The 27,422-nt window shown below is 49.4% G+C and overlaps 1 protein-coding gene and 1 pseudogene across 1 annotated transcript in view; both read left to right on the top strand.

The window, feature by feature from the left end:
- Positions 1–13,467: 13,467 nt before the first annotated feature.
- Positions 13,468–27,422, top strand: part of LOC123770302 (cubilin) — a 70,296-nt gene continuing 56,341 nt past the window's right edge. The window contains exons 1-2 of the mRNA XM_069339555.1: positions 13,468–13,552; positions 22,116–22,339. Of these exons, the coding sequence (XP_069195656.1) occupies positions 13,468–13,552; positions 22,116–22,339 (309 nt within the window). The remainder of the gene's footprint in view (positions 13,553–22,115; positions 22,340–27,422) is intronic.
- LOC123753619 (5S ribosomal RNA) lies at positions 17,709–17,827 on the top strand (annotated as a pseudogene).

The following is a 27,422-nucleotide window of genomic DNA, read 5'->3' as shown; positions in this document are numbered from 1 at the left end:
ATCTCTCTCTCTCTCTCTCTCTCTCTCTCTCTCTCTCTCTCTCTCTCTCTCTCTCTCTCTCTCTCTCTCTCTCTCTCTCTCTCTCTCTCTCTCCCTCTCTCTCTCTCTCTCTCTCTCTCCCTCTCTCTCTCTCTCTCTCTCTCTCTCTCTCTCTCTCTCTCTCTCTCTCTCTCTCTCTCTCTCTCTCTCTCTCTCTCTCTCTCTCTCTCTCTCTCTCTCTCCCTCTCTCTCTCTCTCTCTCTCTCTCCCTCTCTCTCTCTCTCTCTCTCTCTCTCTCTCTCTCTCTCTCTCTCTCTCTCTCTCCCTCTCTCTCTCCCTCTCTTTCTCTCTCTCTCTCTCTCTCTCTCTCCCCTCAGCTTTTCTTTTATTATTCTGTCTTATCCCCCATTCTCTATCTCGCCTTATTTCACTTTGTTGTTTTGGTAAGTGCCCTGTTGTAAGCATAATATAATGTGGTGCCCTGTTGTAAGCATAATATAATGTGGTGCCCTGTTTTAAGCATAATATAATGTGGTGCCCTGTTTTAAGCATAATATAATGTGGTGCCCTGTTGTAAGCATAATATAATGTGGTGCCCTGTTGTAAGCATAATATAATGTGGTGCCCTGTTGTAAGCATAATATAATGTGGTGCCCTGTTGTAAGCATAATATAATGTTGTGCCCTGTTGTAAGCATAATATAATGTGGTGCCCTGTTGTGAGCGTAATCAAATGTAGTGCCCTGTTGTAAGCATAATATAATGTGTAGGTGTGGAGGGCGCCCTGTTGTAAGCATAATATAATGTGTAGGTGTGAAGAGGTGCCCTGTTGTAAGCATAATATACCGTGTAAGATACAAGAGGGCGCTGGCATGCATAATTTACTGGTGTTTACCACAAACAACGCCATTCACGGGCTTGACTTGAGCCAAGATGCGCGGAACTTCTCCCGCGCGGCCTTACAGCTGCTGGAGAGATGAGTGTTGATCATCTCTGTTGCCAGCCGTGTGGAGTGGGCAGGATGTACGTATACCTACCCCAGGTATACTCCAGGTATACCACATTGGGTAAATGTGACAGCCGCGTATAACTCCTTGTTGTAGAGTCTGGAAATGCTGTCGTGAATAAGTTGTCATTGGATGACTGTGTCTTGGGTGGGTTTACAAGGAGTATGCTAAGATACACGAGGGAATACATTTGGGTGTAAACCGGACCTGGTTTACATAGGCCAGTTAGCGCAGTGCAGCGTTCTTGTCCTCGTGGTGTATATAATTTTGTAGACAGTTTACCTCGCCTGTCTTAGTGTGAATAGGCGGAGTCGTCGGCCGCGTGGGTAAACCTGTGTAGAGATCCTAATGGTTTACTGCCACGTGTTCGAACACCACATGGCGCACGTGTTGGAACACCACGTGGCGGACTAAGACTAGGGAGTGTCATACCGTGCGGAAGAGGTCATTAGCGTGGTTTAACAGCATCAACTGGCCGGGTTTGTTGTTAGGAGGTTAGGAAACCACCTCCCTTCACGCTGGCTTGGCCTCCTTCACACTGGCCTGGCTTTCTTCACACTGGCCTGGCCTCCCTTCACACTGGCCTGGCCTCCCTTCACACTGGCCTGGCCTCCCTTCACACTGGCCTGGCCTCCCTTCACACTGGCCTGCTATTTCCACTAACCTCTGAACTTCATGACCATCTCTTCCAAGGACGCTCCTGACATCTGCCCTTTCAAGGGGCTTGGAGAGAGAGAGAGAGAGAGAGAGAGAGAGAGAGAGAGAGAGAGAGAGAGAGAGAGAGAGAGAGAGAGAACATCTGCAGGGAACCACGTAGAGAGATAAGGCACGAGGATCTTACCCGACACCATTCTTAATGCCTCAAACAGCTTGTACCAGCGGCACCATGGACTAGTGGTACCATTAACCATGAATCCGGAGTTCTGTACTCCACCAATACCATGAACCACCAGCCAGCAGCATCATGAACCAGCAAAACCATGAACCGGGAATCGGTAGCACCATCAACCATCATCATGTACGATAATCCTGTAGCTTCATGGACTATGAACCATCATGAACCAACATCATGTACGATAATCCTGTAGCCTCATGGACTATGAACCATCATGAACCAACATCATGTACGATAATCCTGTAGCCTCATGGACTATGAACCATCATGAACCAACATCATGTACGATAATCCTGTAGCCTCATGGACCACCATGAACCAGAAGAACCATGAACCTGCCCCTCGGCCTCCATCACAGAAACAGCTTACTGACTTGGCCGGAATTGCTGGAGACTTGGGAGGTTTCGCAATAAAAATAAGATTTTTCTAGCATCTCCAGCTTCAATGGCGGGCTCCCCCCCCCCCCGGGGGGTGGCGCCCTGTTGACGTGCAATCAGTATGGATGAGACGGGGGAGAGAGGGGGGTGGGGGGGGGGGGAGGGGAGGGAGAAGCACAGAGATTAGGGTTGTGAGAGTGGAACATATGCTGGGAGTGTGTGGTGGTGCTCGTGCGCGCGCACTCACACTCACACACACACACACACACACACACACACACACACACACACACACACACACACACACACACACACACACACACACACACACACACACACTTACACTCACACACACACACTTACACTCACACTCACACTCACACACACACACACACACACACACACACACACACACACACACACACACACACACACACACACACACACACACACTGGGGGGCCTGGTAGCCTGATGGATAGCGCGCAGGACTCGTAATTCTGTGGCGCGGGTTCGATTCCCGCACGAGGCAGAAACAAATGGGCAAAGTTTCTTTCACCCTGAATGCCCCTGTTACCTAGCAGTAAATAGGTACCTGGGAGTTAGTCAGCTGTCACGGGCTGCTTCCTGGGGTGTGTGTGGTGTGGAAAAAAAAGTAGTTAGTAAACAGTTGAGAGGCAGGCCGAAAGATGATGCAAAAATATATATTGAGGTGGGTATTAATTGGGTATAAATTAATTGGGTTCATACCCAATTAATACCCACTTCACCCAAAACATTTGTGTCATATCACCTCACCCAAAACAAATAAAAAGCATGATGTATGTTATGTGTAAATCAAGTCTTTGAAAATGTAAGAAGCCTTACGAAACGCTTCTAGGCGTCAGATCAAAAATAAAAATGTAAAAAATTTATTTTTTGGAGAGTTAATTTTTCAATTAATCTCGACAGTGAAGAAAAACGTAAGAGATATTGAGAATATTCGTATTAGAATTATTAATCTTACCCTTTCGGTCATATTCAGCTACATATATATATATATGTAGTTGAATATGAATATATATATGTCGTACCTAGTAGCCAGAACGCACTTGTCAGCCTACTATGCAAGGCCCGATTTGCCTAATAAGCCAAGTTTTCCTGAATTAATATATTTTCTCTAATTTTTTTCTTATGAAATAATAAAGCTACCCATTTTATTATGTATGAGGACAATTTTGTTTTATTGGAGTTAAAATTAACGTAGATATATGACCGAACCTAACCAACCCTACCTAACCAAACCTAACCTATCTTTATAGGTTAGATTAGGTTAGGTAGCCAAAAAAGTTAGGTTAGGTTAGGTTAGGTAGGTTAGGTAGTCGAAAAACAATTAATTCATGGAAACTTGGCTTATTAGGCAAATCGGGCCTTGCATAGTAGGCTGACAAGTGCGTTCTGGCTACTAGGTACGACATATATATATATATATATATATATATATATATATATATATATATATATATATATATATATATATATATGCGAACAAGCCTGAATGGTCCCCAGGACAATATGCAACTGAAAACTCACACCCCAGAAGTGACTCGAACCCATACTCCCAGGTGCAACGCAACTGGTATGTACAAGACGCCTTAATCCACTTGACCATCACGACCGGACATAATGAGGTGATAGCCGAAGCTATTTGAACCACCCCACCGCCGGCACTCGGATAGTAATCTTGGGCATAGCATTTTACCAAATCACCTCATTCTTTGGGGCACACGTGAGGAACACAAATGCGAACAAGCCTGAATGGTCCCCAGGACAATATGCAACTGAAAACTCACACCCCAGAAGTGACTCGAACCCATACTCCCAGGTGCAACGCAACTGGTATGTACAAGACGCCTTAATCCACTTGACCATCACGACCGGACAGCTTCGGCTATCACCTCATTATGTCCGGTCGTGATGGTCAAGTGGATTAAGGCGTCTTGTACATACCAGTTGCGTTGCACCTGGGAGTATGGGTTCGAGTCACTTCTGGGGTGTGAGTTTTCAGTTATATATATATATATATATATATATATATATATATATATATATATATATATATATATATATATATATATATATATATATATATATACATATATATATATATATATATATATATATATATATATATATATATATATATATATATATATATATATATATATATATATATATATTAATACACACACACAGGCGGGCCGAAAGAGCAAAGCTCAACCCCCGCAAAACACAACTAGTAAACACACACGTACGTTGTATCTCGTTTTTTTTGTTACTAACCTGTTATCCTGTTTCGGTTGTGTGGTTGAGCTGTCTGTGTTGGTTGGCATGGGCGGTGCAGCACCACACAGTGTAAATCACAGCTGGATACAACCGTGTTCTCCAAGGGTGGTTGTGAGGGGCGGGGGGGGGGTGGAGAGACATTAATATGGCTTACACTAACGTCTCTACTTAACCTGACTTAATGTTCCTACGTCTGTCTGTCTGTCTCTCTCTCTCTCTCTCTCTCTCTCTCTCTCTCTCTCTCTCTCTCTCTCTCTCTCTCTCTCTCTCTCTCTCTCTCTCTCTCTCTCTCTCTCTCTCTCTTTCTCTACCTTTTACTACACTTCTCTCCTCCGCTCCCCCCCCCTTTTCTTTTCATTTTTTTTATGAAAATGAAAAGCACGCACGCAAGCACGCACGCAATCACGCACGCAAGCACGCACACAGGCACACACAAACAGGATAACGACAGAAGCGTATTCTACGCTAGCAAAATTTAGAACATCATTTATGAACGTAAGTAAGGAGGCATTTAGAGTGCTCTACACAACCTACGTGAGACCAGTCTTGGAGTATGCCGCCTCCCATCATTGAGCGCTCCTCCCCCCCTGGAGTAAACTGGAGAAGTTTCAGAAGTTTGGGACGAGGCTCGTCTCAGAATTGCGAGGGATGGGATATGAAGAGCGACCGAGAGAACTGGGGCCAGATTCACGAAGCAGTTACACAAGTACTTACGAACACGTACATCTGTCCTCAATCTTTGACAGCTTTGGTTACATTTATTAAACAGTTTACAAGCATGAAAAATTCTCTATCAGCTGTTGTTATTGTTATAAACAGCCTCCTGGTGCTTCCGAGCTCATTAACTGTTTAATAATTGTAAACAAAGCCGCCAAAGATTGAGAAAAGATGTACAGGTTCGTAAGTGCTTGCGTAACTGCTTCGTGAATCTGGCCGCTGAACCTGACGTTGCTAGATAAGCGGCTGGAGAGAGACAGAGACATACTAAATACTTAAGGGGATTGACAGAGTGGAAATAGATACAAGAATCACACTGAATGCCAATGGAACAAGAGGATAGGTGGAAGTTTGAAACTCAGATGAGTCAAAGATAGAAAGTTTTAATTTAGCGTAAAAGTAGTGGGAACATTGAATGAAGTGAAGGAGCAGGTTGTGGATATAAGCTAGTCATAATTTTAATTGTAGATATGATAGGGAAATGGGACAACAGGTGTTAGTGCTTTAAACAACCGGCGGTTAGATAGGCGCGGGGTCCAATAGCTAAAGGCTCGATCCTGCAGGCATAAATAGACGAGTATACACCGTTGATAGGTTAAGTAATAATTGTAAATAAGAAGCAATAAGATGCTTATCTTAACATACTAAGAAGGTTAGATGAGGTCGGTGTTTTCTATGAAGCTTTTCAAGGTAAACTAAAATATTCACAATCAATTAGTATGTCACATATGCACTTATTACATAAGCCAATATTGACTATAAGCAAGTGCGAGAACGGGTTGCACACTTACGCAAGCACCTCCTCCACCAGCACTCTTCCCCCCCCCCCTCACAACCAAGACTACCAGAACACCCCCACCAACCACCAACACTACCACAACACCCCCACCAACCACCAACACTTCCACAACACCTCCACCAACACTACCACAACCCCCCCACAACCACCAACACTACCACAACACCCCCACCAACCACCAACACTACCACAACACCTCCACCAACACTACCACAACACCTCCACCAACACTACCACAACCCCCCCACAACCACCAACACTACCACAACACCCCTCCACAACCACCAACACTACCACAAACCCCCCCCCCACAACCACCAACACTACCACAACACCCCCCACCAACCACCAACACTACCACAACACCCCCACCAACCACCAACACTACCACAACACCCCCCACAACCACCAACACTACCACAACACCCCCCACCAACCACCAACACTACCACAACACCCCCCACAACTACCAAGACTACCACAACACCCCCCCACAACCACCAACACTACCACAACCTCCCACAACCACCAACACTACCACAACACCCCCCACCAACCACCAACACTACCACAAAACCCCCCCCCACAACCACCAACACTACCACAACACCCCCCACCAACCACCAACACTACCACAACACCCCCACCAACCACCAACACTACCACAACACCCCCCACAACCACCAACACTACCACAACACCCCCCACCAACCACCAACACTACCACAACACCCCCCACAACTACCAAGACTACCACAACACCCCCCCACAACCACCAACACTACCACAACCTCCCACAACCACCAACACTACCACAACACCCCCCACCAACCACCAACACTACCACAACACCCCCCACCAACCACCAACACTACCACAACACCCCCCACCAACCACCAACACTACCACAACACCCCCCACCAACCACCAACACTACCACAACACCCCCACCAACCACCAACACTACCACAACACCCCCACCAACCACCAACACTACCACAACACCCCCACCAACCACCAACACTACCACAACACCCCCACCAACCACCAAGACTACCACAACACCCCCACCAACCACCAACACTACCACAACACCCCCACCAACCACCAACACTACCACAACACCCCCCACAACCACCAACACTACCACAACACCCCCCACCAACCACCAACACTACCACAACACCCCACAACCACCAACACTACCACAACACCCCCCACAACCACCAAGACTACCACAACACCCCCCACCAACCACCAACACTACCACAACACCCCCCACCAACCACCAACACTACCACAACACCCCCCACCAACCACCAACACTACCACAACACCCCCCACCAACCACCAAGACTACCACAACACCCCCACCAACCACCAACACACTGTGAATACACACGACAGTCTTGTACAGGTGTTATAGCTGCTAAAGCTGCTTCAGGCGCTGCTCCTTTTGTTCGCATTCCTTTTGTTAGCTGCTTTTAGTGTCGGTGCTGTAGCTGGTGCTATTGTTGAAGGCACTGCGCTTGATGTTGTGGCTGGGGTTGGCCCGCTGCGGGTGCGGTTGGGGACGTCTGAGAGGGGGAGGAGAGGCAAGCACACGCCATCTACTGGCATATCATTTCCCTCTTATCAGGGCTCACAGTGATGGGGTACGAACCCGCTGACATTATCGTCTTGGTTAGCCAGGAAGAACCATATCGTATTGAAGACTCCCGACCGTCACACGGGAGTGAGTGAGTGAGTGAGTGAGTGAGTGAGTGAGTGAGTGAGTGAGTGAGTGAGTGAGTGAGTGAATGAGTGAGTGTGTGAGTGAGTGAGTGAGTGAGTGAGTGAGTGAGTGAGTGAGTGAGTGTGTGAGTGAGTGTGTGAGTGAGTGAGTGAGTGAGTGAGTGAGTGAGTGAGTGAGTGAGTGAGTGAGTGAGTGAGTGAGTGAGTGAGTGAGTGAGTGAGTGAGTGTGTGAGTGAGTGTGTGAGTGAGTGAGTGAGTGAGTGAGTGAGTGAGTGAGTGAGTGAGTGTGTGAGTGAGTGTGTGAGTGAGTGAGTGAGTGAGTGAGTGAGTGAGTGAGTGAGTGAGTGAGTGAGTGAGTGAGTGAGTGAGTGAGTGAGTGAGTGAGTGAGTGAGTGAGTGAGTGTCAGCATCTAGGACTCGAGGGAGGTCTGGATAAACCTAAGTACGGGCTTCATGTCCCCGAGAACAGGAAATTATAATAGAGTAAAATGTAACAATAGGTCAGTGTTAACACAATTTTAAAAGAAGTTTGTTTCTTTACGAAAGAGTTCTTACATGAAACCTGCAAGATTGAACTACAGCTCCTGGGGCCCGGCTGCCCCAACTATCAAAAGTCTTCATAAGCAATGGCTCCCCGACCTCTTTGCCTCTTATATCTAATAGAGATAATGGCAGTGTTTCGTAGCTTGTATTTTCCATATGTTTACTGGCCTTAGGCTTGTTGCCCGTCATCCCTGTGGTTGGTGTCCGTGTCTAGAAGCCGTGTCCGTGTCTAGCAGTCATGTCCGTGTCTAGCAGTCATGTCCGTGTCTAGCAGCTGTGTCCGTGTCTAGAAGCTGTGTCCGTGTCTAGCAGTCATGTCCGTGTCTAGAAGCCGTGTCCGTGTCTAGCAGCCGTGTCCGTGTCTAGCAGCCGTGTCCGTGTCTAGCAGCCGTGTCCGTGTCTAGAAGCCGTGTCCGTGTCTAGCAGTCGTGTCCGTGTCTAGCAGCTGTGTCCGTGTCTAGCAGTCATGTCCGTGTCTAGAAGCCGTGTCCGTGTCTAGAAGCCGTGTCCGTGTCTAGCAGCCGTGTCCGTGTCTAGAAGCCGTGTCCGTGTCTAGCAGCCGTGTCCGTGTCTAGAAGCCGTGTCCGTGTCTAGCAGCCGTGTCCGTGTCTAGAAGCCGTGTCCGTCCTCTCCTTGCGTTACTGCTTAGCCTAAGCTAAACAGTAACGAATACCCATGAGTATTTTGTATATCTCGATCATGTTTTCTCTACTACTTCCCAGCCAGTTCAGTAGTGTGACACTCTTGCCTGATTCTTTAGCTTGGAATAGAGATTATATTATAGCTTATATGGGATAGTATCATTTTATATAGATGTCAGCCCATCCTCCTGCAATGATAGTAATTACAGTATCTATTTGGTCAAACGAACAACAATAGACTGTTGCAGACAACAATATTCAAGTGTTATATTAATTTTGCAACTAGCACGAGAAAGAAAAACATTTCTAGACCCAGTATGGCACATATATATATATATATATATATATATATATATATATATATATATATATATATATATATATATATATATATATACTGTATTATAAACACACTCACGCGCGTACATGCACGCACACATGCACACACACACACACACACACACACACACACACACACACACACACACACACACATACACATACACACACACACACACACACACACACACACACACACACACACACACACACACACACACACACACACACACACACACTCACACGTGTGTATGTGTGTGTCACACAGGAGTAGGAGGAAGCTGTATATGTCTTATCAGTAGAGAACTCTCCCCCCCCCCACATACCCCCCCCCCCCCCCCTGCAAGCGGAGGGCGCGATAAGAGTTGGACAAAATATCTCCACGGGAGATGTCTGGCGACATTGAGCGACCGTGCGTCAAACTTCATTATTTAGACTGATGGTCCCGCGGGCCCACTTTACCCGCACCGCGCAACACATGTTCATATTTCTAGCCACGACGAATGATAGAGATCACATTTCACGCAGCTACAAATTTTCGAGAGAGCATTAGTATTGACAGAGCGGCGGAGGCGACCAGGAATGTCAGAGGAACTCGTGAGTCCTGCGTCTGGTACATGGCCGGGGGGCCCTTGGTGCATGGCCGGGGGGGCCCTTGGTGCATGGCGGGGGGGCCCTTGGTGCATGGCCGGGCCCCCTGGTGCATGGCCGGGCCCCCTGGTGCATGGCTGGGCCCCCCTGGTGCATGGCCGGGCCCCCTGGTACATTACCGGGCCCCCTTGCCGCTATTACACCCGGCCAAAGAGTCACTATCGCTCCTGTAGTGTGTGTACCCAGCCGGACACGGGCCCTCCTGTAGTGCGACTTCACTACATTCCTGGTAGTCTCTGTATGGAAGAGAGACGGGGGGGGGGGGGTAAGACGGGGGTACAGGAGGCGTGGTGGAAGGAGGGGGACAGGAGTCGTGGAAGGGGGAAAGAGGCGTGGTTGTGGTTGGGGGGGGGCAGGAAGTGGACACCTGGGGCCGCTACACCAAAGAGACGAGATGTGTCGTGTGTGTGAGGGAGACGGCGCCGTGTACACACACACGCAGCGAGGTGCTTTTGTTAAGGGTTCATCGGGTCGGAGCTCCATTACAGGCGGCCGTCCTACTCTTGACAACCACACCCACCACCACAGTGCAACACTTGCAACTCCTTCAAGTCCAACAGCACTACCACCACCACCAGCTGGAACACCATCACCACCACCAGCTGCCACACCACCTGCACCACCACTAACACAGCAACATTTTACCGTTGAAGAAGAGAGACGTAAGCAGGAGTGGACACAACATCTGTTAAAAACAAAATAAATGTTCCGATACAGACGTGAGCCGTTCCCAGTGTCCCTGGGAGCCTCCCCGTGCACCCCCGTACCCCACCACCTGCACCACGTACCACCACCTGCACCTTGTACCACCACCTGCACCATGTACCACCACCTGCACCACGTACCACCACCTGCACCACGTACCACCACCTGCACCATGTACCACCACCTGCACCACGTACCACCACCTGCACCACGTACCACCACCTGCACCACGTACCACCACCTGCACCACGTACCACCACCTGCACCATGTACCACCACCTGCACCACGTACAACCACCTGCACCATGTACCACCTCGTAGACCATTATTAAGTCGTTATTGACTGTGTACTCTGAATGATTACATGAACAAGCTAAATTATATAATATTTGGTGTAAATATATAACCCAGAGAGAGAGAGAGAGAGAGAGAGAGAGAGAGAGAGAGAGAGAGAGAGAGAGAGAGAGAGAGAGAGAGAGAGAGAGACAGAGAGAGAAGGTTCAATAGTTTCTTGTGTATTGGTGGAGGTGTTGCTGGTGAGATCACAACGTCACTCATCAGTCGTGTCCGCCGTCGACGTCACCTCGACGCTCTGGTCTCCTGTGTACAATACAGAAGTCTTCAGGGTGTCCTTATGGGCGGGGCTGTGGACCGTCAGCGCCTGGGGACGCCGGCAAGAAAGTGGGACAGTCTGGTCCAGCCGCCCCGTGTCTTTGGTCAACACTCCCTCACAAGCACACTGGCTCGCACACTCAGAAACACACACAATAAAAGTCAGACGCGCATAATTAGACTGCTTATTATTTGCTGCGGATACACCCACACACACATACACCCTTACACCCATCTACGTACACAGAGAGGTAGAGTAGTTGACAAATGGAATGCATTAGGCAATGATGTGGTGGAGGCTGACTCCATACACAGTTTCAAGTGTACATATGATAGAGTCCAATAGGCTCAGGAATCTGTACACCAGTTGATTGACAGTTGAGAGGCGGGACCAAAGAGCCAGAGCTCAACCCCCGCAAGCACAAATAGGTGAGTATAGACCAACGATGTCCCATCATGTTGCTGTTGTTGTTGTTTTAGATTCAGCTACTCGGAACAGGTTCCAAGTAGCACGGGCTATGGTGAGCCCGTAGTGGACTTATTGATGTTCCATCATTCCCAACCTTAAGAAATAAGGTCTTAGCTACCCAAGAGACAGTGAGGAGTAGTTAGAATGGGTGGAGAAACGTACGTGTGTGTGTGTGTGTGTGTGGGGGGGGGGGGGGGGGGGGGGGGTGGGGGGGGGGGAGGTGCACTTACCTAGCTGTACTTACCTAGATGGGTCAAACATGGCTCCTAGTTGGGTCTTCCGCTCCGATCGTTGTATTTTGGTACAAAAGTTCAGTTTATCATATTTAGACTTAAAGTAAAGTATTGAGTTAGACCCCCTTCTGTCTGTCATCTGTGTGACACACTTGTGTCTTGTTTCCATCTATGCCCCTGCTAGTTCATCTGTTCCTAGCCCTGAACAATACTTTGTCTTCTCTATTAATTTGCCTTACAATATTACATGTCCTTATCTTCCCTCCCTGTTCTTCCTTTCCTCCAGTTCCCTCAGTGTTACCTATTACTCAAGCCTCGGCTCAGGAACGAGCACTGATGCACATCTTTAAATTTGTCTTGCTGTGTCCTGGGTTTCTTAGTGCGAGAGTTCCAAGCGAGAGCAACGTATCCGAGAGAGAATCTCGCATGACTTGTATATAGGGTCCCAAAGGGAAAAGAAGCCTTTGCCTTTGTGAGCGAGGGAAAGAGAGCATCAGAGACGGCCGGCGGAGCATGAGCGAGCATCCCGTAGAGCATGAGGTGTGATCCCAAACCATCGTCTCAAACACTGGAGATACAAAGTGGGCCAAGAAGCTCCTGGAGAGCCAGGTGAACCAACACTTTGACCACCCCTGGAGCGAGGCCCAGACTGACCTGTGGTGGCTGTGTGCCACCCCGGTGCCAGTAGCACCCACCCCTGCGTGTGGGTGCTACTGCCTGGTACTTGGTGGTGAGCCAGTGTGTGTGTGTGTGTGTGTGTGTGTGTGTGTGTGTGTGTGTGTGTGTGTGTGTGTGTGTGTGTGTGTGTGTGTGTGTGTGTGTTGGTGAGTCTCTGCTCACAGTGGGTTGTCATGCACTTACCCTGTACACCACCACATGCCCTCCACCACCTCCCACCTGCAAAACAGCCACCACTCTGCGCCATCCTAATACTCAAGACACACTATACTACCTGCCTTACACTCCTCACAGTCTCCACCATTGGACCACCTGGTCCAATGGTGGAGACTGTGCACTCCAGGCACACCTCCAACACTCCAGGCACCCCTCCAACACTCCAGGCACACCTCCAACACTCCAGACACACCTCCAACACTCCAGACACACCTCCAACACTCCAGACACCGTCAGACAGGAAATTAGAGGGCAAAAGAATTGCCGCGGCGGCCCTCCAACTTAGGAAAAGAAATCCCTGAATCCCTCGAAATTGTAAACCAGGAATGATTACGCATGCTGAGGCAGGAGTTAGGGGAGGGCCGAGTATGGTAATCTCCCGCCTGCCTCGCATCTCGGCCCGGCCAGGAGAGGGAAAGGTAAGGAACAGAATGGCAGAGGTGGAGAGTGTGGGTGGAGATGGGAGTTGGGAGGCTGGCGGCAGTGTTGGGGAGAGCACGCTCTTAGGGGTCACTATGAGCCACACCATCGCCATGAGACATCACCATCATGAGCCGCACCATCGCCATGAGACGCATCATCATCATGAGCCACACCATCACCATCGAGCCACACAGACGAGAGTGGCAAGCAAGCAAGCAAGCAAGCAAGCAAGGAAGGGAGTAATAAGAGTAGAGGATAAGTTAAAATGGCCGCCTCGCGCCCTCCCTGGGCTCTTGGAGCGGCAAATTATCTTTTCCATTTTCCTGTTCCCTCGCTGGACATTGATTTCGTATTCGTTATATAATTTTTGGCCTCGTGAGAGGGCGCTCTGTGCGCGGGTGAGTGAGTTTGGAAAAATATGGGGGGATTGGACGAGAGAGGGAGAGAGAGAAAGAGGGAGAGAGGGAGAGAGGGAGGGAGAGTGGGGGAGGCAGAGGCAAGTATATATATACAGAGTATTTTCTACAATGATGATTTATAAGTAACTTCAGCTCAGCCAGTAGGTTAAGAGAATATCAGCACAAGATGCGCACTTACGGGCTACTCATGCCCGTGCCACCTCTTGGGTGGCTTCATCTTTATCAATCACAAGATGCGTCAGTCTCCTGCCAGCATCTGGGCAGAGAAGACGTGTGGTGGCGTGCTCCTCGCAGTAGCCAGGCCACACCCTGAACACACTGAACAGTGTTTATCAATAATTCTCCCTGGCTGGGTACAGCCAAAGAGCTCCCTCACTCTACTGGCAAGGAGGTCCTTGCCGCCAATGCCGTAATTGGGTTTCGCAGAATAAATACTGAGCTTGAGGGTAAATGGGACGGTAGAACTCTTGAAATAGGTGTAGTCTGAGTGTCGCAGAGCCAGCATTCTAGGTCACGACGGGGCTCTAGCTAGGAACAGTAGAGTGATCATAATGTAGAGCCTCCAGGAAGCCTAGCCTCATTGTACGGCTGTACAATTGGCTGAAATAATTCTGGAAGCCTTAGGTATTGAACCCGAGATTACTTCTTGCAATATGAGAGGCACCAAAGCAGCTCCTCCGCTGTTTGTTCCCACAAGCGACGACCAGTCAGCCGGGGGGGTAACCTCCCAGGCTCTAGCGTTCTCCACTCTTAAGAATTATTTAGTTTTGGCAGGCCCTGTCGTGGCCTGAGAGCCGTCCTTACCGTCCAGGTCCACCTCATTGTGGGGGCTGAGTCCCGGTGATGAGTCTATGGAGCCTGTTCTACTGTGTGACCTCATAACCCCCCCCCCCCCATCAACCCCTGGAGGGTGTTCAACAGCCTTTCCACCCACACTCACGTCCCACACACGGTAATGGGCTCTGGAACAACTGGTGGTGGTGGTGGTTGGTTAACAAGGTAACTTTTCTGAAGTGGATAAGAGATAGTTGGATTAATCGAGCAGTATATGTAATGTTTAGTTGTGTAAAAAGTACAGAGAGAACGATTACACTATAAGGAGTCCTCAGCTTTTTGTTATTCAATGATCAAGTGCATAAACTTATTAAAGATCTTGCAACTAACAATGAAGACGGTCATTTGTTACGCCGATGATTTGTTAACATTCTGCCACCGAGCCTAGAATGCAAATTCTGCTCGATGCTTTTGCTGCCGGAGCTGAGGTCTGTGGACCCCTTATAGCTGTGTAGAAAACTTGTGTTCTCATTCCATGCGCTCTACCACAATCCAATTATCATATAGATGGGCGTGCACTTAACAACTGCAAAACTTATGGATACCTTGGAAGGTCTATTAAGGACCCGGAGCACCTTTCTTCTCTCAAGAGGAGACTCTGGGAGAGATTAAAGCTCTTGTTCGCTCTTGGTGGTGTTAATCATAGAATTAATGTGAGACTTGCCAGAATGTGCTGCTTGCGATTTTGTCAGCTCTGTAATTGACGGTAATGCTCTACATGTCAGTCTATATACAGGTAAAGAGCTGAAAAACGCTTGAATCATTGGACAGTGTAACTATGTGAGTCACCTTGGAGGCGTCAGAGTCCGTGAGAATACTCAGTATGGGAGCTCAGATGCTTTCCATGTCAAAGAAAGGAAAGGAACTTATGAAGAGAAAGCACTAATCCAGAATGACTATAGTAATTGAAATGAATATCAAGACTGGATAGGAGCAGGTATTTGGGAACAATAGAAATACCATACTCGGTTACTTGGACCATTGGGGGATCGAGCACAAACCTGCAAGCAGTAAGGACAGCCTTTAAGCAATAAATTAAAGTAGTTGGATTTTTTTTCGTCTGTAGAGTTTTCGTCGTGAAGATATTGAATAGATTTCGGCACTATAGGAAATTTCCATACAAGTTATATAATATGTTACTCACATAATAGCAAATTTGTATTTGTATAAGGTAACCAACTCGATCAGAATGTTAAATATGTTCACGACGCAATTAATAAACAATCAACCAATTAATCCAAGGGAGAACTAGGATCTATTAGGAGATGCACTCAAGAAACAGTGTACACTCTACCTTATTGCAACAGTCAAGAATGATGGGCGTCGCAGAGAGTACTAAAGCTCCATAGAAGAAGGTGGAAGATGTACCGGATGCGCATATTATATATTTAAACTATTTTCTCTGGCTCATACAGCAAGGAAGAGTCAAGGACCGAGTTAGTACGACTCGACCCCAACTTGCAGGTGTATACTGTACCTTGCCACGGAATTTTTAAGAGACAAAGGCAGTGAAATTATATACAGTACCGCGACTCGCTAGTGCACTCCTGACACTGTACACACACATCAACACTCAGAAAATGGGCAGTGATACTCGAATATTTTAGTTGCTAAAGAAAACAAATCCACAAGGGCCGTAACGAGGGTTCGAATCTACGCCCTAGAGGATCCCAGACGCTCCTTAATCGACTGAGCTACGACATGGTCAGTTGCTCGACCCTTGTGGATTTGTTCATGTGATGCATCACGCTATTGTGATTTCTGTGTGTAAAGAAAATATATTTGAAACTAAATTCCTCCTTATACCCACGCATCTTGGCATGATACTGTTGGCATGCTTGCAAAGACAGCCTGTAGCAGCCCTGTAGTAGAAATTAATGTTGGTGTTTCGTTAGCAGTGACAAAGAGAATACCGAAACTAATATCCGACCTAACACATGCACTAAGACGTGACAGGTGTAGCATTAGGCACTATGGTGAATAATGTAGGAACATGTTTATATACATGGAACTAGTAAAGTAAGAACTGGGCCATGTGGGGTTATAGTGGCCAGAATACACCTGGGATATAGACCTATCTGACAGTTTACACCCCCTCCCCCCCCCCTCCCGCTACTGCAGCTCCCTTTCCCCTCTCTCCCACACAGCCAACCAGCGGCCAGCATCATGGAGCAAGGAGCATAATAACGGGAGACACGTAACAGTAACACGGCTGGCCGCCAGCGTCACCACTCGCACATAAAGTCTCAGCTCGACACGGAGCGGGACGAAATGGTGTCCAGCGAACTCATCCCCTCAGCAAGCACAGTGTTGTTACTTAAGCTATCCAGCGACACACCAGGTGTTGCTGGATAGGTGTGTGTGTACACACCCTTGGCTACACCACTGTCTTTGACACAGTAATAAGTGTAGGAAGCTCCTGAGAGCCACACTCCGCCACACCCGTGGTTTATAGGAACGGATAGTTCAGTAATTACTTGAATATGCTGGAATACTCCGATGATTTGACCAAACCACACACTAGAAAGTGAAGGGACGACGACATTTCGGTCCGTCTTGGACCATTCTCAAGTCGATTGTGATGAAGGAAGGAGGCGAAGGCAATTCTCCGATGATTCCTCGAGGATTCCCTTGAGAACCTTCGCTTCTTCAGCCTCTCTTCGAACTCCAAATATCCAGTTGGATAAGCTAGGAATCACCTGTCGGCAGAGATCCAAACTGTCCCGTCAGCAATATTGCCTCCGCATGGAAAAGAAATTTCATTTGAGTCTAGACGAAGCTTATTGGTTGCTGTGGGCAGGCAAGTCCAAGAAAGCCGCTAGCCGACGTGACTCTTTTCTGTGTCGGACTTCTTGAAACTTTTCGTGTAACTTAAACTTTCTCGCAACTGGAACTAACTTCTTCCAAACTTGAGACCATCTGGAACTCGCATCCTCTTCCAAACTTGAGACCATTTGGAACTAGGACCTTCCCTAGGATTTGAATCATTACGAAACTTTGACCTTTCTCGCAGTTTGGAAAGGTTAATGGCTAGCCTTCTTCTAAACTTGAAACCGTCTTGGGGACCTGGACACTCCTCCGAACTTGAAACCATTCCAGACCTTGACCTACTCTTTCAACGGTCATACCACGTTGAGAACACAGCTTCTCGTCCGATGAACGAAGTTAAGCAACGTTGGGTTTGGTTAGTACTTGGATGGGTGACCTCCTGGGAACACCAAATGCTGTTGGCAATAAAGTTTTGGAGGCCTGGTCGACGACCGGGCCGCGGGGACGCTAAGCCTCGGAAGCACCTCAAGGTAAGGTACTCCGAACCCCGAGACATTATTTATCGCTAAAACCCCTTCTTGAGCGCAGAATTTTTCTATGAATCAGAAACAGTAAAAAAATAATAACAAAAAAATAAAAAAATTTCGAGCCTAAAGGTATTTGAAGGAAACATCTTCCATCAAACAACAGAGTTAAATGCTCAAATTATCTCACACTTATGTAAGCACTTTCATTAGTTTACTACCCACAAACTCCCTCGAACCATTTAGTGCCCAGAAAACTGGTCTAAACACATGGGGCCAGATTCACGAAGCAGTTACGCAAGTACTTACGAACGTGTACATCTTTCTTCAATCTTTGACGGCTTTGGTTACATTTATTAAACAGTTTACAAGCATGAAAACTTCCCAATCAACTGTTGTTATTGTTATAAACAGCCTCCTGGTGCTTCGGAGCTCATTAACTGTTAAATAATTGTAAATAAAGCCGCCAAAGATTGAGAAAAGATGTACAGGTTCGTAAGTGATTGCATAACTGCTTCGTGAATCTGGTCCTGGAACACAGAACTACCAACCTCTTGTCCGCCCCCATCACATGACATCATCTTGAGGGTAGACTCATCTGTGTTTAGGGAGCGTAGCGCCATCTACATGATGAATTTGTCTTCAAATCAAATCAAAACTTGATTCATCAAAGGTTGTACATTTATAATTGGGAAAGTTTACATATACCTTGCAGTACATTGATTATATGTGAGAATAACAGCACAGCATGTAGAGATAAGTCATTATCAGAATCACTAACTCTATTCGTGACAACTTTAGAATCACCAACATTATTTTGTTGATTTGAGCTTGAGATTTATACAATATATATATATATATATATATATATATATATATATATATATATATATATATATATATATATATATATATATATATATATATATATAAAGACCCACCGAACCGTATCTGAGACAAGCCTTCTTCCAGGCTTGAAATTATAAGACCTGGACGTCTTTCAAGATTGATTTACATTTCATATCAACTGGAGAACTCGGTTGCCACTGTGGTGGAGGTACATAGTGACCCTATGGCCATAGGGAAGGAACTGTGTCCAAATAGCAACGTTAAATCAACGTCATCAACGTCGATTCAACTTTGGGTTATCATTGGTAACGTCGAAGCAACGTCACTGTTGGACATTGTGTCCGCTGGTTCAAGGCCTTAATTTTGACCTCGGCCCGTTGAGACCGTCTTGGAAAGCTTAATATTTTACCCAAGACATCTATGAGAGATGATGGCTATTCCTGGTATCCCCGTCTGCATCTGGTACCTCTGTCTGCTCCTGGTACCTCTGTCTGCTCCTGGTACCTAGGTCTGCTCCTGGTACCTCTGTCTGCTCCTGGTACCTAGGTCTGTTCCTGGTACCTCTGTCTGCTACTGGTACCTCTGTCTGCTCCTGGTACCTAGGTCTGCTCCTGGTACCTCTGTCTGCTACTGGTACCTCTGTCTGCTCCTGGTACCTAGGTCTGCTCCTGGTACCTCTGTCTGCTCCTGGTACCTAGGTCTGCTCCTGGTACCTCTGTCTGCTACTGGTACCTCTGTATGCTCCTGGTACCTCTGTTTGCTCCTGGTACCTCTGTATGCTCCCTGGTACCTCTGCTCCTGGTACCTCTGTCTGCTCCTGGTACCTCTGTCTGCTCCGGGTACCTCTGTATGCTCCCTGGTACCTCTGTATGCTCCCTGGTACCTCTGTATGCTCCCTGGTACCTCTGTATGCTCCCTGGTACCTCTGTATGCTCCCTGGTACCTCTGTCTGCTCCCTGGTACCTCTGTATGCTCCCTGGTACCTCTGTCTGCTCCCTGGTACCTCTGTCTGCTCCTGGCTATAGCAAGCACCAGTTTGCTTTTTACCTGCATCCGCATCTTTCCTTTGTCAGGTTAAACACGGGGGCCGCGTCCCCCTCTCCTCCCTCCTCTCTTCCCTCTCCTCCCTCTCCTCTTCCCTCTCTCCTTCCCCTTCCCTCGCCCCCTCCCCAGGGTCACCTTTACCCAGCACTAACACTCGGGTCCGTTATTTTTTATGTATATATTTTTTATCCTGGATAAATCTTGCGAAGGTGGGAGGCTCTTGCGTCCCAGCACCTCCTCCCGTCACTCTGGCGTCCCAGCGCCTCCTCCCGTCACTCTGGCGTCCCAGCACCTCCTCCCGTCACTCTGGCGTCCCAGCGCCTCCTCCCGTCACTCTGGCGTCCCAGCGCCTCCTCCCGTCACTCTGGCGTCCCAGCACCTCCTCCCGTCACTCTGGCGTCCCAGCACCTCCTCCCGTCACTCTGGCGTCCCAGCACCTCCTCCCGTCACTCTGGCGTCCCAGCACCTCCTCCCGTCACTCTGGCGTCCCAGCGCCTCCTCCCGTCACTCTGGCGTCCCAGCACCTCCTCCCGTCACTCTGGCGTCCCAGCACCTCCTCCCGTCACTCTGGCGTCCCAGCACCTCCTCCCGTCACTCTGGCGTCCCAGCACCTCCTCCCGTCACTCTGGCGTCCCAGCGCCTCCTCCCGTCACTCTGGCGTCCCAGCACCTCCTCCCGTCACTCTGGCGTCCCAGCGCCTCCTCCCGTCACTCTGGCGTCCCAGCACCTCCTCCCGTCACTCTGGCGTCCCAGCACCTCCTCCCGTCACTCTGGCGTCCAGCACCTCCTCCCGTCACTCTGGCGTCCCAGCACCTCCTCCCGTCACTCTGGCGTCCCAGCACCTCCTCCCGTCACTCTGGCGTCCCAGCACCTCCTCCCGTCACTCTGGCGTCCCAGCACCTCCTCCCGTCACTCTGGCGTCCCAGCACCTCCTGCCGTCACTGGCGTCCAGCACCTCCTCCCGTCACTCTGGCGTCCCAGCACCTCCTCCCGTCACTCTGGCGTCCAGCACCTCCTCCCGTCACTCTGGCGTCCCAGCACCTCCTCCCGTCACTCTGGCGTCCAGCACCTCCTCCCGTCACTCTGGCGTCCCAGCACCTCCTCCCGTCACTGGCGTCCCAGTGCCTCCTCCCGTCACTCTGGCGTCCCAGCGCCTCCTCCCGTCACTCTGGCGTCCCAGCACCTCCTCCCGTCACTCTGGCGTCCCAGCGCCTCTTCCCGTCACTCTGGCGTCCCAGCACCTCCTCCCGTCACTCTGGCGTCCCAGCACCTCCTCCCGTCACTCTGGCGTCCAGCACCTCCTCCCGTCACTCTGGCGTCCAGCACCTCCTCCCGTCACTCTGGCGTCCAGCACCTCCTCCCGTCACTCTGGCGTCCCAGCGCCTCCTCCCGTCACTCTGGCGTCCCAGCACCTCCTCCCGTCACTCTGGCGTCCCAGCACCTCCTCCCGTCACTCTGGCGTCCCAGCACCTCCTCCCGTCACTCTGGCGTCCCAGCACCTCCTCCCGTCACTCGGGCGTCGAACAACTCGTCTAATGTTATGACTCTTGCTTCACCTCCGATCCATTACCTCACAAAAGCCTCGGTTTAATAAACACCAAATTGGAATTGCGGGTCCCCGGGACGTGAAGGCTGTGGAAATATGACATTTGCGGCCGCATTTCGCAATCTCACCGTGTTGCGATGTCAATTAACAACGCAAAAATCAGCAACGGATTTTAGGGGTTTGTTATTGTAGTGAGTTTCTCCCTCGTTGGTGTCAGGGATCCTCACAGAGAGAGAGAGGGAGATGGCGGAAGCCAGGTGTGTGGTGGTGGTGATGGGCTCCAGGTGTGTGGTGGTGGTGATGGGGTCCAGGTGTGTGGTGGTGGTAATGGGGTCCAGGTGTGTGGTGGTGGTGATGGGGTCCAGGTGTGTGGTGGTGGTAATGGGGTAGAGGTGTGTGGTGGTGGTGATGGGGTCCAGGTGTGTGGTGGTGGTGATGGGGTCCAGGTGTGTGGTGGTGGTGATGGGCTCCAGGTGTGTGGTGGTGGTGATGGGCTCCAGGTGTGTGGTGGTGGTGATGGGGTCCAGGTGTGTGGTGGTGGTGATGGGGTCCAGGTGTGTGGTGGTGGTGATGGGGTCCAGGTGTGTGGTGGTGGTAATGGGATCCAGGTGTGTGGTGGTGGTAATGGGGTCCAGGTGTGTGGTGGTGGTGGTGATGGGGTCCAGGTGTGTGGTGGTGGTAATGGGGTCCAGGTGTGTGGTGGTGGTAATGGGGTCCAGGTGTGTGGTGGTGGTCCACCAGGTGGACTAACCTAACTTAACCTAACCTAACCTAACCTTCCCTCCACAGACGACCGCGTGAGGGGTAACTGCAACAAAACGGTCGACATCTACGAGGACGTGTCGTCGCCCGAGCTCACCCGCCAGAACCGCTACGGCCCGCTGTCCTGCTTGTATCGCTTCCGGGTCAACAAGCCAGTCCTCAAGGACGACTACGTCATCGTCGTCAGGTTCAAGAGCTTCAAGGTCGGCCGGGTTCTCAACGCCACGCATTGCGAGAACGGCCACATTAAGGTGAGTTTTGAGCCCCTTTGTTGGCGCCCGTCGGTCGATGGGTCCGTCAGGGACGTCCCCGTCGGCCGAAGTTAGGGGACCCTGACGTCCGTCCCCGGACGCCTGTCCTCGGACGCCGGTCTCCGGACGCCAGTCTCCGGACGCCGGTCTCCGGACGCCTGTCCTCGGACGCCGGTCTCCGGACGCCTGTCCTCGGACGCCGGTCTCCGGACGTCCGTCCCCGGACGCCGGTCCTCGGACGTCGGTCTCCGGACGAGAAAAAAACTGTCAAACTACAAATTTCCATTATATTTTCCCCCCTGAACACCGGAAGAAGACACGTTTGCACCAAGTCATGCACCGTTGGATCATAACCGAAAGTTCCCGAGTTCGATTCGCGCGGCAGGAAAGAAGCGTTAGGGCAACGTTTCCTTTCACCTGATGCAGCTGATCACCCAGCAGCAGCAAACAGGGACACGGGAGTTCGGTCAATGTTGTGTGTGTTGTATTATAGGGGAGGTCAGTAGTTAGCCAGAGTGGTTATCTTGAGGTTATCTTGAGATGATTTCGGGGCTTTAGTGTCCCCGCGGCCCGGTCCTCGACCAGGCCTCCACCCCCAGGAAGCAGCCCGTGACAACTGACTAACACCCAGGTACCTATTTTACTGCTAGGTAACAGGGGCATAGGGTGAAAGAAACTCTGCCCATTGTTTCTCGCCGGCGCCTGGGATCGAACCCAGGACCACAGGATCACAAATCCCGCGTGCTGTCCGCTCGGCCGACCGGTACCTGACTTAAGCTTTAAAGACTTCCTGTACCCGACTTTGGGAATCTATAAGACGAATAACGCCCCTCTTCACGGTGAGAATTAGTGTGGTGGACACACTATACACGATGGTGAGGACACACTACACATGATAGTGAGGACACACTACACATGATAGTGAGGACACACTACACATGATAGCCTTCAGTATTTGTTAAGATAATCAACAAGCAACACAGATGAACTAGTAGTGTGTTGCTAAGGTGTACATCAACACCCACTTCATAATTTCTGGCCAGTTTATATTAACAAAAGGTTACAGTCACATCTATAACCTTCTGAATGAGTAAATGTGTCCAGGGACTCTGGCACAGTACAGGCTGAGGACAGTACACAGCACAGTACACAGAGCTGCGATCAACTAGTATTAATATGCCTCAAATTAGTGATACATTTACAAGTATTGTGATGTAATTGGAGTACCGTAGGACCCACTTACGACACGGACTCACGGACGGACACACGGACGGACGGACGGACGGACGCACGGACGGAAGCACAGACGGACTGACGAACGGACGGACGGAGTGTTGAACAGCCACGTGCAGCCAGCCAATCACCGCACTTACACATCCCGACTAAAAATTCCAATTACCCGAGAAATTAAATGAGGATCACATAAGTCTTCCAATCATCCCCATTAATTACAAAACCAGCAAAATTTTAATAGTTTCCCCCCGGAGCTATTAGCGGCGGAGAGTCGCGGGATAACGCGAGCCGCAAGCGGCGGGCAGGTCGCGGCTCGCCGCCCCCCTCTCCCCCCCCCCCCCGCCGTGCTCCTCCTGAGTGCTGCTTCTAATGTATTAAACTATTCAATTTAATCTAAACGACCATTTGGGTAAATTGTCTCGAACTGTTAAGTAAATTGTGTGGGGGGGGAGTCGAGTGGGGAAGGCAGGGGGGGGGGGAGAGGGGAGAGAAGGGGGAAGGGAAGGGGGAGGAGGGAAGGGGAAGGAAGGGAGGGGACGTAGGAAGGGAAGGAAGAAGCAGTGACACAATAAATTATTTTGCTATTAAGTAATTAATATTTTCTTTTTATATTTTATTGGGTTTTCTATTTGTTTGTTCGCTCTCTCTTTGTTGTTTCCTCTCGGCCTTCTCATTGTGGTTTGTTTGTTTGTGTTATTTATATAGTAGATTTGGTTTGTTGTTAGGCCTAAGATTTGTTTAGGTTCTGTTTGTAGTTGTTGTTGTGGTGGCCTGGTGGTAGCCTGGTAGTGTAGTGTGGTGGTGTGGTGGTGTAGTGTGGTGGTGTGGTGGTGTAGTGTGGTGGTGTGGTGGTGGTAGTAGTGGTGGTGATCGTCTGGTAGTGTGGTCTAATGGCGGCCTGGTGGTGGTTTGTAGTCTGGTGTTGTAAATGGTGGTGGTTGGTGGTTGGTGGTGGTTTGTAGTCTGGTGTTGTAAATGGTGGTGGTGGTGGTTGGTGGTGGTTTGATAGTCTGGTGGTGATAGTGGTGGTTGGTGGTGGTAGTCTTGTGGTGGTGTTGATGGTGGTGGTGATCGTCCGGTAGTGTGGTCTAATGGTGGCCTGGTGGTGGTGTGGTAGTCTGGTGTTGTAGGTGGTGATGGTGGTTGGTGGTGTTGCCCTGATGATGGTGGTAGTGGTGGTGATGGTGGTGGCCAGAGTGGTGAGAGACAGGACAATCACCAGGATGTTACCTGGAGTTTCAAGGTGATCACTTTGTCTCCTACTTTAATACACACACAACTTCTAGTTCCATCTTTATTGCGTTATTTTCTAAGCTTTCTTTGTTATCCATTCTAAACTTGTTTATTGTTTAGTTTTAGCTTATTTTATTGTCCGTCAACTTCTTTATTGTCCGTCAACTTCTTTATTGTCCGTCAACTTCTTTATTGTCCATTCTTAAGTTTGTTTATTGTGTAGTCTTATGCCTTATTATTTATAACTAAACTCCTGCCAGAGTTTCACTTTATTGTATATGTAGATTTGGCCGAGGGGGTGGGGGCTCTCTTAGGGCACCGCCTTCGGCTCTTCCATCTTGGTTTCTTCTTTCTTGGTTTCTTCTTCGTCGTCCATCGCTGTAAGCAGAGCTCAGACGTCGTCTCTCGCTGTAAGCAGAGCTCAGACGTCGTCTCTCGCTGTAAGCAGAGCTCAGACGTCGTCTATCGCGGTAAGCAGAGCTCAGACGTCGTCTATCGCGGTAAGCAGAGCTCAGACGTCGTCCATCGCTGTAAGCAGAGCTCAGACGTCGTCTATCGCGGTAAGCAGAGCTCAGACGTCGTCCATCGCTGTAAGCAGAGCTCAGACGTCGTCTATCGCTGTAAGCAGAGCTCAGACGACGTCCGTCGCTGTAAGCAGAGCACAGACGTCATCGTTCATCACGATGGTGACGACCACAGCCTCTTATCCCTGCCGCAGTCCTCGTCATCTGTCTTGTGTCACGGCGGAAGCTTAGCGCAGATAAGTCAAGCTTCCTACACCGTGTCTCCAAGTGTGTAGCGGCCTTTTCCGTAGGGCCAGCAGTCACCACCTGGCCCCTGGACTGTCAATGGACTGTCAATGGACTGTCAATGGAGCTTTTAAGACTGACCAACTCCGTCAGTATTGTCTGACGTCACCTCTCTACGAACCAGATTTCGTCGGAATGTTCTCATTTTTTGTCTGCTCAACCAATCCTGGGGAGCCTTCGTAACACCAGAGCCGCACGCTGATTGGTTGGTGTTTCCGTGTCTCATCCGGATTGGTGCATTAAAGTGACCTATCCAAGATGTGTTCACGTATACGTCTGAGCCACTCTCCAAGATTTGGAGAGTGCCCAGCCACTTGGGCTGGACGGTAGAGCGACGGTCTCGCTTCATGCAGGTCGGCGTTCAATCCCCGACCGTCCAAGTGGTTGGGCACCATTCCTTCCCCCCTTCCCATCCCAAATCCTTATCCTGACCCCTTCCAAGTGCTATATAGTCGTAATGACTTGGCGCTTGCCCCCTGATAGTTCCCTTCCAACTCGCCTGCACACTCTGGGGTATTTTAGTAAATATGTTCACGTTTCCTCCAAGCATGAGATGTACGACTCTTAACATTGCACGTTAAATGCGATTCTTTTCACAGTCCCCTCTCAGCGTTCCATCTCTCTTTTCCCCTCTACTATCTCTCCTTTTAGTACTCTCTCTTTTTTTATGATTTCCCCCCTCCACTGCTTTCTTTCAGTGCTTCCTCTCTCATTTATCTTCTACTATGTCTCTCGCCTCTTCGGCTTCCTCCTCCTCCCCCCTCCCCTCTCTGAGTCCTCTTCAGCCCCTCTCAGCTCTCCCCCTCTCTGACCTGCCACCTCTTCCTTCTCTGACTAGCCACCTCTCCCCTCTCTGACTAGCCACTGGCACTTGTCAGCACCCCCTGGCTGCCCTTCTCTCAACAGGAAGGCATTAAGCGGGCCCTAAGTGGTCTGCTGCCCCAACACGTTATACGGGACAGGTGAGGGGACACTTATGGTTCCTGGTCACGTCCTTCTCCTACTGCACCCCTACTGTACTAACTCACTCTCTCTCTCTCTCTCTCTCTCTCTCTCTCTCTCTCTCTCTCTCTCTCTCTCTCTCTCTCTCTCTCTCTGTCTCTGTCTCTGTCTCTGTCTCTGTCTCTGTCTCTCTCTCTCTCTCTCTCTCTCTCTCTCTCTCTCTCTCTCTCTCTCTCTCTCTCTCTCTCTCTCTCTCTCTCTCTCTCTCTCTCTCTCAATAAGTACTGTTCCTTACTTTTGTGTAGTGGTGGTCCTGAGGTGCTGGTTCACATCACGCGAGCAAAGGTTCAGGTCTCGTCCACGACGCTCGAAATTTTCAAGTGCATAATCTTTTGTATCACAAGTGATTCAACAAGAGGCTCACAACAGTCACTATACAAGGCACTTTACACCTATGATGAGTCACACAGTTACTAGTCTTGTTCCACACCCTCCCAACTGGGCGGCAGCTTAACAGTCATGTGCAGGCTGCACCTACAGTAAGAACATTTTGGATACTTCGCTAAGATTCCCGGCAGTACATCATTATGAATGAAGTACTTACACATTTCTTGGACACCATTGATGGTGTTATCTCTGAATTACGCGATATTTTAAAATTACAGTATATAATGAGGCAAAGTATGCGAATAGTTCTGCTGACAGAGTTTACATTTAGTCAAATTAACATCAGCAGATGTTACAAACTGCCAGAGATGCTTGTAGCCGAGCCTAAGCCTAGCAGTGGTAACATCTACAAGTCTACCCACCTTATTAGATGCCCCATAGACGTGTGCCTCTTCCCGCATAATAGATTTGGTTTGCCA

This window comes from Procambarus clarkii, chromosome 42, assembly GCF_040958095.1.
Source record: "Procambarus clarkii isolate CNS0578487 chromosome 42, FALCON_Pclarkii_2.0, whole genome shotgun sequence".
Taxonomy (NCBI): Eukaryota; Metazoa; Arthropoda; class Malacostraca; order Decapoda; family Cambaridae; genus Procambarus; species Procambarus clarkii.
This window is presented reverse-complemented; position numbering and strand designations above follow the sequence as displayed.